Below are 19254 nucleotides of genomic sequence, written 5' to 3' on the forward strand. Positions count from 1 at the left end.
GGCGCACAGCTGCAGTGCTGTGCGCTACCTCATGAAGACTGAGAAGTCTTCAACCGCCGGTTTCTGGACCTCTTCTCTCTTCGGCATCTGCAAGGGGGTCGGCGGCGCGGCTCCGGTGACCCATCCAGGCTGTACCTGTGATCGTCCCTCTGGAGCTAGTGTCCAGTAGCCTAAGAAGCCAATCCATCCTGCACGCAGGTGAGTTCACTTCTTCTCCCCTAAGTCCCTCGTTGCAGTGAGCCTGTTGCCAGCAGGACTCACTGAAAATAAAAAACCTAACAAACTTTTTCTAAGCAGCTCTTTAGGAGAGCCACCTAGATTGCACCGTGCTCGGACGGGCACAAAAACCTAACTGAGGCTTGGAGGAGGGTCATAGGGGGAGGAGCCAGTGCACACCACCTGATCCTAAAGCTTTTACTTTTGTGCCCTGTCTCCTGCGGAGCCGCTATTCCCCATGGTCCTTACAGAGTCCCCAGCATCCACTTAGGACGTCAGAGAAATTGCTATGTTGTTTTCTGACTCTTATCGTTCAGCATCCTCTGTAGTTTTAATAAATGCTTATTTGTCAAGAAAGCATTCAATACTATTGGCCTTCACAGTGAGAGGTGCCAAACTCACCATAATAGATATTTCTCTGACGTCCTAGTGGATGCTGGGAACTCCGTAAGGACCATGGGGAATAGACGGGCTCCGCAGGAGACTGGGCACTCTAAAAGAAAGATTAGGTACTATCTGGTGTGCACTGGCTCCTCCCACTATGACCCTCCTCCAGACCTCAGTTAGATTTCTGTGCCCGGCCGAGCTGGATGCACTCTAGGGGCTCTCCTCCTGAGCTCCTAGAAAGAAAGTTTATTTTAGGTTTTTTATTTTACAGTGAGACCTGCTGGCAACAGGCTCACTGCATCGAGGGACTAAGGGGAGAAGAAGCGAACCTACCTGCTTGCAGCTAGCTTGGGCTTCTTAGGCTACTGGACACCATTAGCTCCAGAGGGATCGACCGCATGGAACTGGCCTTGGTGTTCGTTCCCGGAGCCGCGCCGCCGTCCCCCTTAGAGAGCCAGAAGCAAGAAGAGGTCCGGGAAATCGGCGGCAGAAGACTTCGGTCTTCACCAAGGTAGCGCGCAGCACTGCAGCTGTGCGCCATTGCTCCTCATGCACACTTCACACTCCGGTCACTGAGGGTGCAGGGCGCTGGGGGGGGCGCCCTGAGGGCAATATATGATACCTTGGCTGGCAAATCTACATCATATATAGTCCTAGAGGCTATATAGATGTAAAATTACCCCTGCCAGTATTCCAGAAAAAGCGGGAGAAAGTCAGTTGAAAAAGGGGCGGGGCTTCTCCCTCAGCACACTGGAGCCATTTTCTCTTCACAGTGCAGCTGGAAGACAGCTCCCCAGGCTCTCCCCTGTAGTTTTCAGGCTCAAAGGGTTAAAAGAGGGGGGGGGGCACAAAATTTAGGCGCAATATTGTATATACAAGCAGCTATTGGGAAAAATTCACTCAATAGAGTGTTAATCCCAAAATTATATAGCGCTCTGGTGTGTGCTGGCATACTCTCTCTCTGTCTCCCCAAAGGGCTGTGTGGGGTCCTGTCCTCAGTCAGAGCATTCCCTGTGTGTGTGTGCGGTGTGTCGGTACGGCTGTGTCGACACGTTTGATGAGGAGGCTTATGTGATGGCAGAGCAGATGCCGATAAATGTGATGTCGCCCCCTGTGGGGCCGACACCAGAGTGGATGGATAGGTGGAAGGTATAAACCGACAGTGTCAACTCCTTACATAAAAGGCTGGATGACGTAACAGCTATGGGACAGCCGGCTTCTCAGCCCGCGCCTGCCCAGACGTCTCAAAGGCCATCAGGGGCTCAAAAACGCCCGCTCCCTCACATGGCAGACACAGATGTCGACACGGAGTCTGACTCCAGTGTCGACGAGGTTGAGACATATACACAATCCACTAGGAACATCCGTTACATGATCCCGGCAATAAAAAATGTGTTACACATTTCTGACATTAACCCAAGTACCACTAAAAAAGGGTTTTATGTTTGGGGAGAAAAAGCAGGCAGTGTTTTGTTCCCCCATCAAATGAGTGAATGAAGTGTGAAAAAGTGTGGGTTCCCCCGATAAGAAACTGGTAATTTCTAAAAAGTTACTGATGGCGTACCCTTTCCCGCCAGAGGATAAGTTACGCTGGGAGATATCCCCTAGGGTGGATAAGGCGCTCACACGTTTGTCAAAAAAGGTGGCACTGCCGTCTTAGGATACGGCCACTTTGAAGGTACCTGCTGATAAAAAGCAGGAGGCTATCCTGAAGTCTGTATTTACACACTCAGGTACTAGACTGAGACCTGCAGATAGTGCTGCTGCAGCGTGGTCTGTAACCCTGTCAAACAGGGATACTATTGTGCGAACATAAGACGTCGTCTTATATATGAGGGATGCACAGAGGGATATTTTGCCGGCTGGCATCCAGAATTAATGCAATGTCCATTCTGTCAGGAGGGTATTAGAGACCCGACACTGGACAGGTGATGCTGACTTTAAAAGGCACATAGAGCCTTATAAGGGTGAGGAATTGTTGGGGGATGGTCTCTGGGACCTCGTATCCACAGCAACAGCTGGAGGAAAAAAAAATATTTTTTTTACCTCAGGTTTCTTCACAGCCTAAGAAAGCACTGTATTATCAGGTACAGTCCTTTCGGCTTCAGAAAAGCAAGCGGGTCAAAGGCGCTTCCTTTCTGCACAGAGACTAGGGAAGAGGGAAAAAGCTGCACCAGTCAGCCAGTTCCCAGAATCAAAATTCTTCCCCCGCTTCCTCTGAGTCCACCGCATGACGCGGGGGCTCCACAGACGTAGCCAGGTATGGTGATGGGGCCGCCTCAAAAATTTCAGCGATCAGTGGGCTTGCTCACAGGTGGATCCCTGGATCCTTCAAGTAGTATCTCAGGGGTACAAGCTGGAATTCGAGGCGTCTCCCCCCCGCCGTTTCCTCAAATCTGCCTTGCCGACAACTCCCTCAGGCAGGGAGGCTGTGCTAGAGGCAATTCACAAGCTGTATTCCCAGCAGGTGATAGTCAAGGTGCCCCTACTTCAACAAGGAAGGGGTTACTATTCCACACTGTTTGTGGTACCGAAACCGGACGGTTCGGTGAGACCCATTTTAAATTTGAAATCCTTGAACACATACATAAAAAAATTCAAGTTCAAGATGGAATCGCTCAGGGCGGTTATTGCAAGCCTGGAGGAGGGGGATTACATGGTATCCCTGGACATCAAGGATGCTTACCTACATGTCCCCATTTACCATCCTCACCAGGAGTACCTCAGATTTGTGGTACAGGATTGCCATTACCGATTCCAAACACTGCCGTTTGGACTGTCCACGGCACCGAGGGTCTTTACCAAGGTAATGGCAGAAATGATGATACTCCTTCGAAAAAAGGGAGTTTTAATTATCCCGTACTTGGACGATCTCCTTATAAAGGCGAGGTCCAAGGAGCAGTTGTTGGTCGGAGTAGCACTATCTCGGGAAGTGCTACAACAGCACGGATGGATTCTATACATTCCAAAGTCACAGCTGGTTCCTACCACACGCCTACTGTTCCTGGGGATGGTTCTGGACACAGAACAGAAAAAAGTGTTTCTCCCGCAGGAGAAAGCCAAGGAGCTGTCATCTCTAGTCAGAGACCTCCTGAAACCAAAACAGGTATCGGTGCATCACTGCACACGAGTCCTGGGAAAAATGGTAGCTTCTTACGAAGCAAAATTCCATTCGGCAGGTTCCATGCAAGAACCTTTCAGTGGGACCTCTTGGACAAGTGGTCGGGATCGCATCTTTAGATGCATCGGCTGATAACCCTGTCTCCAAGGACCAGGGTATCTCTACTGTGGTGGCTACAGAGTGCTCATCTTCAAGAGGGCCGCAGATTCGGCATACAGGACTGGGTCCTGGTAACCACGGATGCCAGCCTTCGAGGCTGGGGGGCAGTCACACAGGGAAGAAATTTCCAAGGACTTTGGTCAAGTCAGGAGTCGTCCCTACACATAAATATTCTGGAACTGAGGGCCATTTACAATGCCCTAAGTCTGGCAAGGCCTCTGCTTCAAAACCAGCCGGTACTGATCCAATCAGACAACATCACGGCAGTCGCCCATGTAAACCGACAGGGCGGCACAAGAAGCAGGATGGCGATGGCAGAAGCCACAAGGATTCTCCGATGGGTGGAAAATCACGTCTTAGCACTGTCAGCAGTGTTCATTCCGGGAGTGGACAACTGGGAAGCAGACTTCCTCAGCAGACACGACCTACACCCGGGAGAGTGGGGACTTCATCCAGAAGTCTTCCAACTGTTGGTAAACCGTTGGGAAAGGCCACAGGTGGACATGATGGCGTCCCGCCTAAACAAAAAACTAGATATTGCGCCAGGTCAAGGGACCCTCAGGCAATAGCTGTGGACGCTCTAGTGACACCGTGGGTGTACCAGTCGGTTTATGTATTCCCTCCTCTGCCTCTCATACCAAAGGTACTGAGAATAATAAGAAAACGAGGAGTAAGAACGATACTCGTGGTTCCGGATGGGCCAAGAAGAGCTTGGTACCCAGAACTTCAAGAAATGATATCAGAGGACCCATGGCCTCTACCGCTCAGACAGGATCTGCTACAGCAGGGGCCCTGTCTATTCCAAGACTTACCGTGGCTGCATTTGACGGCATGGCGGTTGAATAACGGATCCTAAAGGAAAAGGGCATTCCGGAAGAAGTCATTCCTACGCTGATAAAAGCCAGGAAAGAAGTAACCGCAAACCATTATCACCGTATTTGGCGAAAATATGTTGCGTGGTGTGAGGCAGGAAGGCCCCAACAGAGGAATTTCAGCTGGGTCGTTTTCTGCACTTCCTACAGTCAGGGGTGACTATGGGCCTAAAATTGGGTTCCATTAAGGTCCAGATTTCGGCTCTGTCGATTTTCTTCCAGAAAGAACTGGCTTCACTGCCTGGAGTTCAGACATTTGTAAAGGGAGTGCTACATATTCAGCCCCCTTTTGTGCCTCCTGTGGCACCTTGGGATCTCAACGTGGTGTTGAGTTTCTTAAAATCACATTGGTTTGAGCCACTTAAAACTGTGGATTTGAAATATCTCACGTGGAAAGTGGTCATGTTATTGGCCTTGGCTTCGGCCAGGCGTGTGTCAGAATTGGCGGCTTTGTCATGAAAAAGCCCTTATCTGATTTTCATATGGACAGGGCAGAATTGAGGACTCGTCCCCAGTTTCTCCCTAAGGTGGTATCAGCTTTTCACTTGAACCAACCTATTGTAGTGCCTGCGGCTACTAGGGACTTGGAAGATTCCAAGTTACTGGACGTAGTCAGGGCCTTAAAAATTTATATTTCCAGGACGGCTGGAGTCAGGAAAACTGACTCGCTTTTTATTCTGTAGGCACCCAACAAAATAGGTGCTCCTGCTTCTAAGCAGAATATTGCTCTCTGAATTTGTAGCACAATTCAGCTGGAGCATTTTGCGGCTGGATTGCCGCATCCTAAATCAGTAAAAGCCCATTCCACGAGGAAAGTGGGCTCATCTTGGGCGGCTGCCCGAGGGGTCTCGGCTTTACAATTTTGCCGAGCTGCAACTTGGTCAGGGGCAAACACGTTTGCTAAATTCTACAAAATTGATACCCTGGCTGAGGAGGACCTTGAGTTCTCTCATTCGGTGCTGCAGAGTCATCCGCACTCTCCCGTCTGTTTGGGAGCTTTGGTATAATCCCCATGGTCCTTACGGAGTTCCCAGCATCCACTAGGATGTCAGAGAAAATAAGATTTTACTCACCGGTAAATCTATTTCTCGTAGTCCGTAGTGGATGCTGGGCGCCCATCCCAAGTGCGGATTGTCTGCAATACTTGTATGTAGTTATTGCCTAACTAAGGGTTATTGTTGAGCCATCTGTTGAGAGGCTCAGTTATATTTCATACTGTTAACTGGGTGTAGTATCACGAGTTATACGGTGTGATTGGTGTGGCTGGTATGAGTCTTACCCGGGATTCAAAATCCTTCCTTATTGTGTCAGCTCTTCCGGGCACTGTATCCTAACTGAGGTCTGGAGGAGGGTCATAGTGGGAGGAGCCAGTGCACACCAGATAGTACCTAATCTTTCTTTTAGAGTGCCCAGTCTTCTGCGGAGCCCGTCTATTCCCCATGGTCCTTACGGAGTTCCCAGCATCCACTACGGACTACGAGAAATAGATTTACCGGTGAGTAAAATCTTATTTTATTTTCCTTGTATGACCCTGACTCTAGCTGGTTCCATATTACATTTAGGTGGCAGGGGCGGATTGGCCATAGGCCTCACCAGGAAGATTCCTGGTAGGCTGACATGTCGGTGGGGCCTGTTTTGTGTGTTGTCATGTGGCCCCACCCCTCACATAGCAGGCAGCCCACCACACTCAGTACACTGCATTGTCCCCATTCATTGTTATTCCATCTCTGTAGTGCAGTAACTCTGCCATCCGGTGATGCTGCCATGGCTACACGGTATGTTATACTTCTTGTGCTGCTCATGTCGGGACACTTCTACAAAATTTTACAGGGCCACTTTTAGTTCCCAATCTGCCACTGGTCTCAGAAACACTGCAGTAAAAGACACAAGGAAGGCCCAATTGCGTACAATCAGGCCCTATGAGGAGGGATCCCACCCTCACAGACCGCACCCCCATTAGGGCTGCTTCCATAAATTTCCAGGGCTGGTTTTCCATCCCAATCCACCCCTGTTAGGTGGTCACACACAAAGACCAGCTCACTTGATACTTTTTCATTACATCTGGATATTTCCTTTTCTTCTTTCTGTATGCAGTATAGCAAAGTTCCAAAACTGAGGGTGGTCCAGGACTAAATCAAATTATTTATGGTCACTGTGACATACAAAACCTGAGCTGGTGGTGGCCCATCATCAAATATGTAGACAAGCATATGTGCACCTCTGTCCACTACCACATAACTAAAAATTCTGATAGTCTGGGAAGCCATGATTCAAGAAAGTTTGGGAACCACTGCAATAGAACTTACAGTATGTACTGTACAGTATGCTATATTTTCACTTATGTTCTATCTAGGATCAGTATTTGTAAGCATCCGTATTCCGTAATATCTGACCTGAGGGTCTGGTTTTGGGACACACACTGGGACTGTGCTCACCCTCGACTTTGGGATGAGGTAAGTTAAATAATTTTCACTGTACCTTCACCAACATATTTTGGGAACAATCCTATTCTCTGGAACACCTATAGTTCTAAGCATCAATGGTTTTTCATCAACGGTGAACCATTTTCTGTCCATCCCTAAGAAAACCCCTCAAATTCAAAGTGTTACATTTAGTACTGTACACATTTTTACTAATAAAACAAAATCAATATACTTTATTAATATTAACTCGTTCGGCTGAATTACATTTCCTCTATACAAACAACAAGGTAATGAAAATGTGTAAAACCGTGTAAAAACTATAATCTGTATTTGTAGACTACATTTGAATAAACTATTTAATTACAATCAATGATGCAGCTATTATCATCACAAGGTCTTGAAGCAATTTAATGAAACAATTAAATAATTGTACTGTATTGTTACTAATGCAATTGTGAAATGTAATCTGACATGAAAAAGACTATAGAATGCTCAGATTGCCTTGCTGTGACTTTGATTTGTAACACTTTATGGCAGAAGCTGCTACCACCATAGTGACAGGGATCCGTCCCCATTCTCATCTCTGGCCGGGTCCTTATCATCCTCCTCATCAGTGGCAGTGTGGCCGGCCGTGGAGCTTGGTATGCCCAGCACGTCTGCCCATCACTCCCCCTTCGTATCCAGCTGTCACATCGAGCGGGGGGAGGAGGCGGCAGCGTGCCCGGCTCCCACCCCCTGCCTTTGTATAAGGATGGCATCAGACAACGCGGGCACCTGAGAAAATGTCTTCAATTACAATTCTGCAAAATATGCAAAACCATCCGGAGGAATAAAGCATCCGGGAAACTGGTATCCAGCTGCCTGGGTGGATGGAGCCGCTCCACTTCTGTATAACACATCACTGATATATAGACAAATACTGATAATGAGGGGAGAAATTCGGTATTAGCTATTTCATTCAGAAGAGCGGGTCTACCCCGGTGCTAGTGTATATGAGCTTACACTTGGCGCTGAGAGTGGAGCAGCTCCTCACAATGCCTAGCAGTGTATGTGTAAATGGCACATGTCCTCCTGCCTGTTCCTGTCACCCCCGAGGGGAGGAGGGGGCAGCAGGGGCAGATATCTGGCAGGTACAGCACGGTGGGTGCAGAACGTACCTAGCAGCACATCAGCAGCAGCATCACTTGGAGCGTAAGGGGGCAGAGGATAGGATTTTGGCAGCTGGGAGTTCCTCCTCCTCTCCCAGTCTGGGAGGGACTAACCCCCTCTGCTGCTCCACACAAGGAGCTCTCTCTGTCTCTCCTCCCTCTCTTTCACGTTCAGTCACCAGCACACAAACATACACACAGAGCGACAGCAGCCGTGCACACTCCTCTCACACACTCACACACAAAGCAACAAGCAGCAACATCAGGCTGGGGACTCATGCGGACAGCGGCAGAAGATGGCTGACCTGACAGCAGCCCGGCAGCCTGGCAGCCCCTGCCCTCCCCGAACAGTCACCTCCTCACACCATCCCTGACGTCTTTCACCTCTAGATAGAGGGGGTCATCAGCCACCCCACTCCTGCTCCCCCCAATACACTCTCATCACAGCAGCCATTTCAGCATCACAAACTATACAAAAAATGGCAGAAATGGAAAAAGAAGGGAGACCACCAGAAAATAAGCGGAGCAGGAAGCCTGCACACCCTGTAAAAAGAGAGATCAACGAGGAGATGAAGGTAAGGTGCTGGCTGTGGAGGCAGGGTCTGCATCTGCAGCTGGAGTGATAGAAATGTGGAGGTGCCTGTCATTATGTGCAGGATGCATGGGGTCCCTCAGCCCCGCCTCCCGGCCACACATTCCCAGTCTTGCTGAAGTCTTGTGAATTGACCAGCTCTGATTTTCTATAAGGGTGTCACATGGCTTACACCATTGTGATGTGGCCTCCACAGGAATGGCTGTGTGACTGCTGTCACCTATAGACACACACAGTGCATCCCTGTATTGTAGACAGTACTCTGATGTGTGATTGTCCCTACAGTGACTTCTGATGCCTTGTTACATTGTTTCTGATCACATTGCTGTTGTTGCTGTGGGATTATCTGTGTGGCAGAGCCCCGGGGACTGTGTGCACAGTGACTGGCCACCCAGATGTACTACAGAGGTTGCGTTCAGTCTGGTCCATCAGATGCTACACTGGGGAATCGCTGAGGCTTCTGCATTCTGTGTAACATGATTAGCTAATTGAATGCATTTATAGTAAATTGAACACTAAAAGTTGTCAGAAAAGTTTAGTAGTCTATATTGTTATCACAAACAGTAATAGTCTGTACAGTAGCAGCACCTACGATCTCCGGGTGATTGTGGCGAGGCTGCACAGAATATATATACATGGGCAGCATATCATATATCTGCTTAGATGACCTGGAGACCACTTCTGTATCTTTCCTGTAAAAGTGCTTTCTGATGATATAAATCGGCATATTTATCTGTTGTATAAGTATTAGGTCCTAAACAGGACAGTTATATTTTATAGCGATATAGGAGAGTACTCTGTTTCAAGTTCCTCAATACATAACGTTCTGTATAATTGAAATGGTTAATTACAACCCTGCTGCACGCCCCCTCTGGGGCTGCCTAAATCTGTCACATTGTCATTGGCTGCTTTAAGCCATCGCTTAATGTGATCTATATGGATTGCAGCTTTTAACATAGGTTCTAGAATTACAAATTAGCTAATTTTAATCAAAACATGTGAAATGTTATCCTGGCTGGATATAAAGGCTGACTGTGCTGGATCCTCTGGGTTTGTTTTGTTTATTTTGGCTGCAGGCACTCAGTGGTTTGGGAGATAGTTGTTCTTCATAGCAGATTTTTGTCTGTACTGGTGGGGATGAAACAAAAACAACATTGTAAGGGGGGAAATTACACCATTTTTAAATGATGCTTTAGTATTAAAAGCTAAACCTTAAGAGATTTTCCTTCTTGCACTGTATCTTTACCTATCAATAGAGTTGCCCAATGTACAGTATTGATTAGGAGAGGAAAACACACATCAAATATGGTGCTGGTAGACAGTATAAAAGTCCATGACCCTAGTATAACATATACATTAATTAAAAAGACAAAAAGTCTACAATGAATGTGTGTTTATGATTGGCATATGTCTGCCTGGCAGAATGCAGTTGTAGTTAGTACACAGCAGCCTGGGCACAATCTGTACATGATCCAGCTGAGTTTATGCCTGGGTCCCAGAATACAGTAACAACCTACAGTACTGGATACAAGGTAAAATGAGTTTGCTACAAAATGTCAAGAAGCACACAATGTGCTCTTGTGTAGTTTCATATCTGTAATGTTCAAACAGCCTGGCTATGTTTCCCTTCATCTGAACAGCTTTCATCTGGACTGGTGTAAAATAAGCCCTGGTAAGTAATCACTGCAGAGCAGAAAGAAAGGAATGTATACAGCAATAGACGGTCTAAGCTGTAAAAACTGAAACCTGAGTACTGGTCATGGATCGGGTATCAAGGCTTTAAGGTAGGGGAAATGAAAGAAATGAAGGAGAGGGAAACACGAGAGTGGGAATGGAAAAGTCAGCTTGGAAAGTGAAGGGGTAGGAGGAGGCCCTCCTCAGGGAAATTTGGCCCAGGGATTAGGGAATTTTATCATGGTGTACAGTGACCTACTCATGTTTCAGACTACATTGGATTGAATTGCCTTTCCCTGCTAACAGAAGAAAAAGAAGTGGCGTCGCAGGCTGATTCCCTTTCCAACTCCTCACAGTAATAACAAGACCTTTACATTTCATTAACCCTTCAAATGATTGTTTGGCAGGGAATGGGTTATATTATGACTGTGAAGCATTTAGCTTTTAGCACCTTGTTCATATGTTTTAGGTGATAAAGTATGTAACGTGTAGTATAAAAGTGACTTTCACTAAGAAATACCTAGCTCATTAATATATAATGTAAGCAATTGCTCTTGCAAGTTACTGTATGTCTGCCTGCACTTACAGTACTTTCGCAGTGTGCGCTGGTTTGGTACATTATAATGCAGATTACCAGCCATACTGGGGATACAGTATTACTCAGGACCTATCTGCCTACCTGAGCTGTATGCAGTATGTACAGTGCTGATTCCATCAAATACAGCGTTTCCCATTCCAGCATTATTGCACACTCCCCCAGTGCCAAACAATGTTTTTCTGGGTTACATCTGTAATAGCAATTTCCAGCCTGGTTGGAAGCAACACTTGTTGCAGTTTCATAATGCCAGATATCATGTTTCCATTTTGTTATCATTGGTGTAATGTATATGACAGTTGTAGCAAATTTAAATATGATACAATACAACACTGTGCACACAAAGTACAAGACTGCATAGTTTCTTCATATTACATTTCAATGGAGAAACATAAAAAAGACTGTTTACATTACCCTGACCTTTATCACATTTCTCTCCCTCAGCCATCTCTTGCTCACACTTGCCTTCTGTTTTCTTCTAGCATCAATCACACAATTAGAAGAAACCATTACCATGTGTAGTTTGTTGCTATAAATCTAGATTTATTTAGATTTAACTTATCACATGGGTGTATTAAGGAATTGAAGTATCACATGGGTGTAATCAAGGAGTTGTAGAACAGTGGTACTAAGGGGGTCATTCAGATCTGATCGCTGGACTGCTAATTTTGCTGTCCTGCGTTCAGGGGGAGTGTATATTCGCCGTGCATGTGTACTCCGAGCTGCTAAAATCCACTTTGTGCAGTCTCTGTGCACAGCCCAGGACTTACTCCTACAGTGCGATTACAGCAGGCTGATCGGGGCCGGAGCTGACGTCACACACCCTCCCTGAAAACGCTTGGGAACCACTGCGTTTTTCCAGACACTCCCAATAAACGGTCAGTTACCACCCACAAATGGCTTCCGGTCAGTTACCACCCACAAATGACTCCCAATAAACGGTCAGTTACCACCTTGTGAACGCCCGTGGGTTTAAATTTTTTGCACCATCCCGTAGCTGACCGGCGATGCCCGTTGTTGTCCGACGTGCGTGCACATTGCGGTGCATACGCATGCGCAGTTAGTACCTGATCGCCCGTTGTACAAAAACGCACAGCAGCTATCAGATCTGCATGACCACCTAAGACCACAAGTGTGCCCTTTTCTGGGACCCCGGTAAAAGGGGTCCTTAATAGAATATATAGCTAATATATACTGTGGCATACATGATATTTGTACCAGAAAAATAAATGATAGGGCCTTACTTGGGTTCCTGACTAAAACTGGTGGTACCCCTCTGTTGTAGAATACATTATACAGTATGCATATCATATATGTAGTGATCATAACACATATTAATAAAAAATCTACATAGAAACACTGCAGATATGTGAGAAGTATATTGATTGTCATCGCTTCATCAACATTAGCTGTCACCACTGTCTTAAGTTCCTCTAAGGGGGGAATACTGTGCTGCATTTGGTGACAGTACAGAACATTATTGGGGGTTATTCTGAGTCGGATGCAGGGAAAGTATCAAGTGTCCAATGTATTCCTTCTATGTATGCATCCTAGGTGCATTGTACGTGTGCCCCGTATTCAGTGGCGGCTCCGGAGGTGGGGCAGCAGCACAGTCTACAATTCAAGTAGCAGAGTTACACCAACTGCCAGTGAGTCTGGAACAGTAATGTTAATCAGTGTTTGGGGTGGCAATTGGTGTGGTTCCCCTATTTTAATTTTGGACTGCGCTGCAGCCCCACCTCTGGAGCCACCACTGGATTCCCAATGGTTACCGCCAGGGACGCAGATCAAAATTGCTTCAAGATTCATGCATTTCCGATGGCCATTTCTAAGTGGTAACTGTGGGGGGTGGCTAACAGGCAGAGGCATGTCAGACATGTTGATGTCAGAGACTGCATCTAAAGTTGCAGTTTCACTGACACCAGCGGCCATGATCCCTCGGACATTCTGCAATTGTCATAGGCAGGTGCAATGTCCGATAGTGCATCTTTGTACACACATAGGCAAATTTGCGCTGCAACCAGTGGGCATATCAATATTATGCTCTTTGGCCACAGCAGTAACATAAAGATACAGTAGCAGCTGCAACAAAAGTCACAGCCACTACTGCAACTGCATTCCCCTCTTAATCACCTCCTGTCTGTTAGTGTTTTGCTCTATAATATTAATTGATATTAAGTTAGGTAGAGGAGGGCAAGTGTCTCCGTTAGAAGATTACATTGCTGTTAACTGAACACTACATATCATTTTTATTTCTATTTCATTTTCATTTTTTAACATGTCTTTGGTGTGGGATGGACTTTTGCAGAATTATGTGCACTCAGAAACATCTGAATGATTTTTGTAATTAGACTCTACTGTTCTGACACTAAGCGAATGCACGATAGTACAACTCATATACCACATGTCAGAATTACCTGCTTTTGTTCAGCTCCATTTATACAGTGACAGAGCACTTGATTGCTCTTCATATAAGTACTTAAACAATCATTCAGCAGGACTAGAACTGCATCAATAGATTGATGTAAACATGTTTTCTTTTGCCATTGTTACAGGAAACATGTTAGATGTGTTATGATCCTCAGTTATAATAAGGATAGATGTACTGTAATGGCCTATTGTATGGCTATTTTGTGGTAGATGATATGAGCCTTCTTAAAACTATTCTCAGCATATTTCTTTCTGATTAAATGGTAGGAATAATACCATGTTATTATTTTATTTATTACCAGTTATTTATTGAGGGCACACACATATTCAGCAGCGCTTTATATTTTGGTTATTCACATCAGTCCTTGCCCCAGTGGAGCTAACAATCTATATTCCTTACCACGTGCACATGCCCAAACATTCACGCTAGCAGAGGTGGATATAGACCTCATGGGGCCCTAAGCAAGATACCGATTTAGGGCCCCCCTCCCTCAAACAATAAATAGCATTATATTTTCATTCCTGATTTATACCTCTTACATTATTTGTTGTTTTTCCTCCTTATATTCTATTACAGTATATTACTTTCCCCTTCACGGATTGTACCATGTCCCCTCACCTCTAACTTCCATTATTATACCACTCAGTTACTGCATTTTAGATCTGTGCTCCCCTCAGTGAGTGTAGCAGGTCCCTATAACCCATTATGGGAGTATTCAGCTAGCCCAGTGCTCCAACATTTTTGACGGCGGTCGCGGTCTGCCGGAAATGCCCTACATACAGTCTTATCGGCGGGCTCCCCTCTGGGACACACAGAGCCCCCTGAGACCCACAGGGCCTTAGCAGCTGCCTTGGTTGCCTTGTGGTAAATCCTCCTCTGCGCTAATGTTCATTTTTGTTGGGAGCCAGGGAGAATATACAAAATTCACATAGTTAGGGCCATGACCTCAGTTCTGTGAGGCAGTAATTCTAGCCATTACACCCTCCATGCTGCCTTATCTGTAAACACCAGCTAATGGCCCATATAGACGGGAGAGATGTGTGCTGAGCGAACCGCTCAGCACACATCTCTCCCGCCGCTCAGCACAGCGGGATGTGTGCTGAGCGATGCGGGGAAGGACGGGGGCCGCTCATTTCACCCAGTGGGTGAAATGAGCAACGTGCTAGATTGGCCTGCATGCAGGCCAATCTAGCACCGGCGATAGCGATGTGCGGGGCCGCGCATCGCTATCGCTGAGGGGGGTACACACGAGTGATCTGTGCTTAAAATCTAAGCAATCTAGTCAGATTGCTTAGATTTTAAGCATGGATCTCTCCGTGAGTACCCCCTTTAGTTTGTTATGTAAAATAACATGATTTATTCTTACATATACAGTACCTGTACAATGAGGTATAAAAAGGTTTCTGGTAGAAAAAAATTAAATGCAGGTGCACACTCTTAAGCACTAAGAATACTGATAATCAAAACAATTATAATAAACTTTACAGTTAACATGAAGTATAAATAAGGTTCTTAGCATGTTTGGCTAAAAATGCATGCCCTTCTACCATGTCAAGGTGAGCTTCATCAGGTTGGCCCCTAACATCCCAAATACTGACACATTATACAAATGTATTAAGGACTTTCCAATTCCAATATGTAGACAGAATTGCAAGGACCCATACTAATTAAACTCACCTAAGGGCAAGGCACTACAAGTCTCAGCATGGTAGCCCCTCTTATTATGTGTAAAACTAGGGTATGGTCACCCCCACAGACACAGTTTAAAGTTATACTACAGAAGTTGTAGAGTCTGTGCTGTGTTCCTCTGACCTGATGTGTTTCTGCAATCACTCTTGTGTAAGATGTATGTGCTTGTGTCCATTGTGACTATAGTCCAGTTTCAATGTAATAACCTCTACTGATCATCTGTAGTATGAAAAAAAATAATTAATTTTGACATTGTCATTACTGTCTTTGATGTCACCAATAGCATTAAATAGGGGCCGATTCAAGTAGCAGTGCTAATCAGAGATTTTACAGCAGGAAAACCTATGGGCTAATTTCAGCATGCGTGGTCCAGTGAACCCATGCTATTAAATTAGAAAATGCTCATCACCTGCATGGTACAGTGCGAGTCCTGGGGGGAGTGCAGGAAAAACTGGAAAAATCACTGTGTACCCCCAAAGAGTGTCAAATAATATTGGATAACAGTATAGAGGGCTATTAGAGGCCATAAAAAAAAGTATTGAAAGTTATTAATAGGTGTTAAAGAGCTGATGTTTACCTTTTTTAATAGCTGAAAATGATGGTAAAAAAAAAAAATTCACCAAACATTTGGAGAGGTGCACCAGAGGTTCTACACTGTCCCGACATTTTTACATGAAAATAAAAATTGTTTCCCTACTTTTCACCTACTGTACTCAGATTGTTTCCCTACTTTTCACCTACTGTACTCAGATTGTTTCCCTACTTTTTACCTACTGTACTCAGATTGTTTCCCTACTTTTCACCTACTGTACTCAGATTGTTTCCCTTCTTTTCACCTACTGTACTCAGATTGTTTCCCTACTTTTTACCTACTGTACTCAGATTGTTTCCCTACTTTTCACCTACTGTACTCAGATTGTTTCCCTTCTTTTCACCTACTGTACTCAGATTGTTTCCCTACTTTTCACCTACTGTACTCAGATTGTTTCCCTACTTTTCACCTACTGTACTCAGATTGTTTCCCTACTTTTTACCTACTGTACTCAACTATATGAAAATACTAAACTAAAAGCCACATTAACTCCCATTGAGATCTACAGTACCCTAACACAGACTTTCTAGTTAATAGCAGAAAGTGGGGCTATGGGTTTTTAACCCATGATAACCAACGTTGATGGAACTGGCAGCTAATTGAATCAGCCCATTGGCTTCATATAGGAATGTCTTTGTTATTCCCTATCAGCAGTTAAGGTGCATACACACGGAGAGATTTTGACTATGAGAGATTTTGACTGAGCGATTTCCCTTGAACTGGCAGTAGGAGATTTTGACTAACTTTACCAGAGATTTTGACTAACTTTTCCAGCGATTTTGGCTATGGGCGATTTTGGCTAACTCATTCAAGCAAGGGGATGCTTCTTCTTTTCCAGCGACCTAGCCAAAATTGACTTGCCCGCACAGTCTATTTTTAGCAGCGATAGCGACCAGGCGGGGACGCGCATCGCTATCGCTGGCTGTGTACACATGGAGAGATATGCACTAACTTTCTGAGCGATTTTGACTATATAGTCAAAATCGCTCAGTTATATCGCTCCGTGTGTATGCACCTTTAGATACATCAAAATAAACCAGATAGCATGTAAACAAATATAAAAATTCAAAAAATGTAAACAGTTTCTCTTTCTTCTTCTATTTCCATTTTTAAATAGTCAGGGGCATTTTCGTAGCAATATTTTTTATCATAGCTAGATTCATTAAAACACAAAGGGTCAGAGACAGGAGATTGAGAACTGAAAGTCATCTTTTGTGTCAAAATGAAATCAGTACTGTATTTCTTTATTTATATTTATTTATCTTATCTGAACCAGTGAGACCTAAACACAGTGCCCTATTCATAATGCAAAATATTTATATCAGTATGCCTCCTACTGTAGGGATTCACACAGTGGTTGGAAGACACATTAAGCCACTGAAGTGTAATCATTCAGTAGACACTGTGTTCATAGCCTGCAGTGTGCTCAGGGCAATTTCATTTGCAGGTTGTGGGTAATAGGGGCTTTGGTTCAGGAATGGGGTCAGCTTCCACAGGACTTTTAATTGCTTAATTGAAGAAGGATTTCACATACAGATGTAACAGTGTGCCATCTGCAATAAGGGCCAGTAAGTCAGGAGCAGGTCTGGAAATCACTCCGTAATGTTGAGTTGTATTGTTTATCAGTTTGGGTGTACATAGTGCAAAAACATAAAAACCTAGGATGCAGCTGTCAGCATCAGGGATGAGCTCACCTTAACCATGAGCATTTTGTATAGCAAGAAGGTAATGGGTGACTGGAGGCAGGTTTAGAAGGAGTAGAGAAGCCCAGGGCCGGACTGGGATAGAAAACCAGCCCAGAAAATTTCTGGATGCAGCCCTAATGGAGGCGGAGTTTGTTGAGGTGGTGAAGGCTATTGCGCTGGGCAAGAAAATGGCTCCTCATAGGGCCTGAGTCAGTTGAAGCCTTCCTTAGGTCTTCTACAGCAATTATGTCTGTAGCTTTATGGTAATGCAGCTACACACTGCCCTTCCCTGGTGTATATCCATATCCCCTCCTGCAGCCTAACCCTAATCTCTCCCCTAAATCTAACTAGGCTGCGGGAAGGGAGGTTAGGCTGCTGGAGGGGGACGTTAGGTTTAGGCTGCAGGAGGGGAGGTTAGGTTAAGATGCAGGAGGTTAGGGTTAGGCTAGGTTAGGCTGTAGGAGGGGAAGTTAGGTTTAGGTCAGGGTTAGGCTACAGGAGGGTAGGATAGGCTGTGAGAGGGGAGGTTAGGTTTAAGGGAGAGGTTAGGGTTACACTTCAGGAGGGGAGGTTAGGGTTACGCACCAGGGGGACCTTTAGGGTACAGGCTTCAGGACGGAAGATTAAGGTTACATTTGACCAAGGTCCTTTAGCATACTTGGATTTAGGCTAAATTCTGAGGACTCCATGCTGAGGGGGATTAGGAGTAATAAAGACGCAAGAGCTGCTGCTGGAAAGTTTTAGCTGGCATAGAGACAGCGTGCAGCAGCGTCATACCCGGCACCCCTTACCCAGCACAAGCACAGAGCATGGGGCACAGCACAACTTCTGTTTTCTGACTACTTCTCACTTTGCTTTCTGTACCTATGGCTACAACAATACTGGCAGTGTATGTTGTGTGCACAGGGTGCTGTGCGTCATTGTGTGAGGTGCAGTGTATACATGGAGCTATGTGTTAGTGTGTGAGGGGCTGCATACAGAGGACTGTGTGTCAGTGTGTGCGGTGCTGTGTGTCAGTGTGTGCAGTGCTGTGTGTTAGTGTGTGAGGGGCTGCCTACAGAGGACTGTGTGTCAGTGAGTGCGGTGCTGTGTGTCAGTTGTGCAGTGCTGTGTGTTAGTGTATAAGGGCCTGCCTACAGAGGACTGTGTGTCAGTGTGTGCGGTGCTGTGTGTCAGTGTGTGCGGTTCTGTGTGTCAGTGTGTGAGGGGCTGCATACAGAGGACTGTGTGTCAGTGTTTGAGGTGCTGTGTGCACATGGAGCTTTGTGTAAGGGTGTGAGGGGCTGGCTACAGGGGTCTATGTGTGTCAGTGTGTGGGTGCTGTGTTTACAGGGCATTGTGTGTGATTGTGGTGTTGGAGAAAGCTCTTACATGTGGGCTACAGCCAGGGAATAGAGCAGGTCACAGAAAATGCCTCCCAGCAGCAAAGCCCCCCTCCCCCTTACCTAAGCCTGCTGACTGGCGCTGGTGTCCGGGCTCAGCATCTGAGGAGCAGGTAGAAGCGCTGCTCCTCAGTCATCATGTCCGCACTCTGCAGTGCCTCTACCAAATGCCGCGCGGGGAGAGAGCGCCCACAGAAGTTGGGAAGTCCGGGTCTTATGGTACCCATACACTTGTGCGATGCCTCACGACGCGACATCGGGGGGCATCGCACCGGCAGTTAGAACTGC

General features: G+C 45.9%; 1 protein-coding gene across 1 annotated transcript in view; it reads left to right on the plus strand.

Annotated features, from left to right (window-relative positions):
• The first annotated feature begins 8405 nt into the window (after window positions 1-8405).
• SOBP (sine oculis binding protein homolog) overlaps window positions 8406-19254 on the plus strand; it is a 267379-nt gene continuing 256530 nt past the window's right edge. The window contains exon 1 of the mRNA XM_063917072.1: window positions 8406-8901. Coding sequence (XP_063773142.1) covers window positions 8806-8901 — 96 coding nt within the window. The 5' untranslated portion in view covers window positions 8406-8805. The remainder of the gene's footprint in view (window positions 8902-19254) is intronic.

This window comes from Pseudophryne corroboree, chromosome 4 (genome assembly GCF_028390025.1).
Source record: "Pseudophryne corroboree isolate aPseCor3 chromosome 4, aPseCor3.hap2, whole genome shotgun sequence".
Classification (NCBI taxonomy): Eukaryota; Metazoa; Chordata; class Amphibia; order Anura; family Myobatrachidae; genus Pseudophryne; species Pseudophryne corroboree.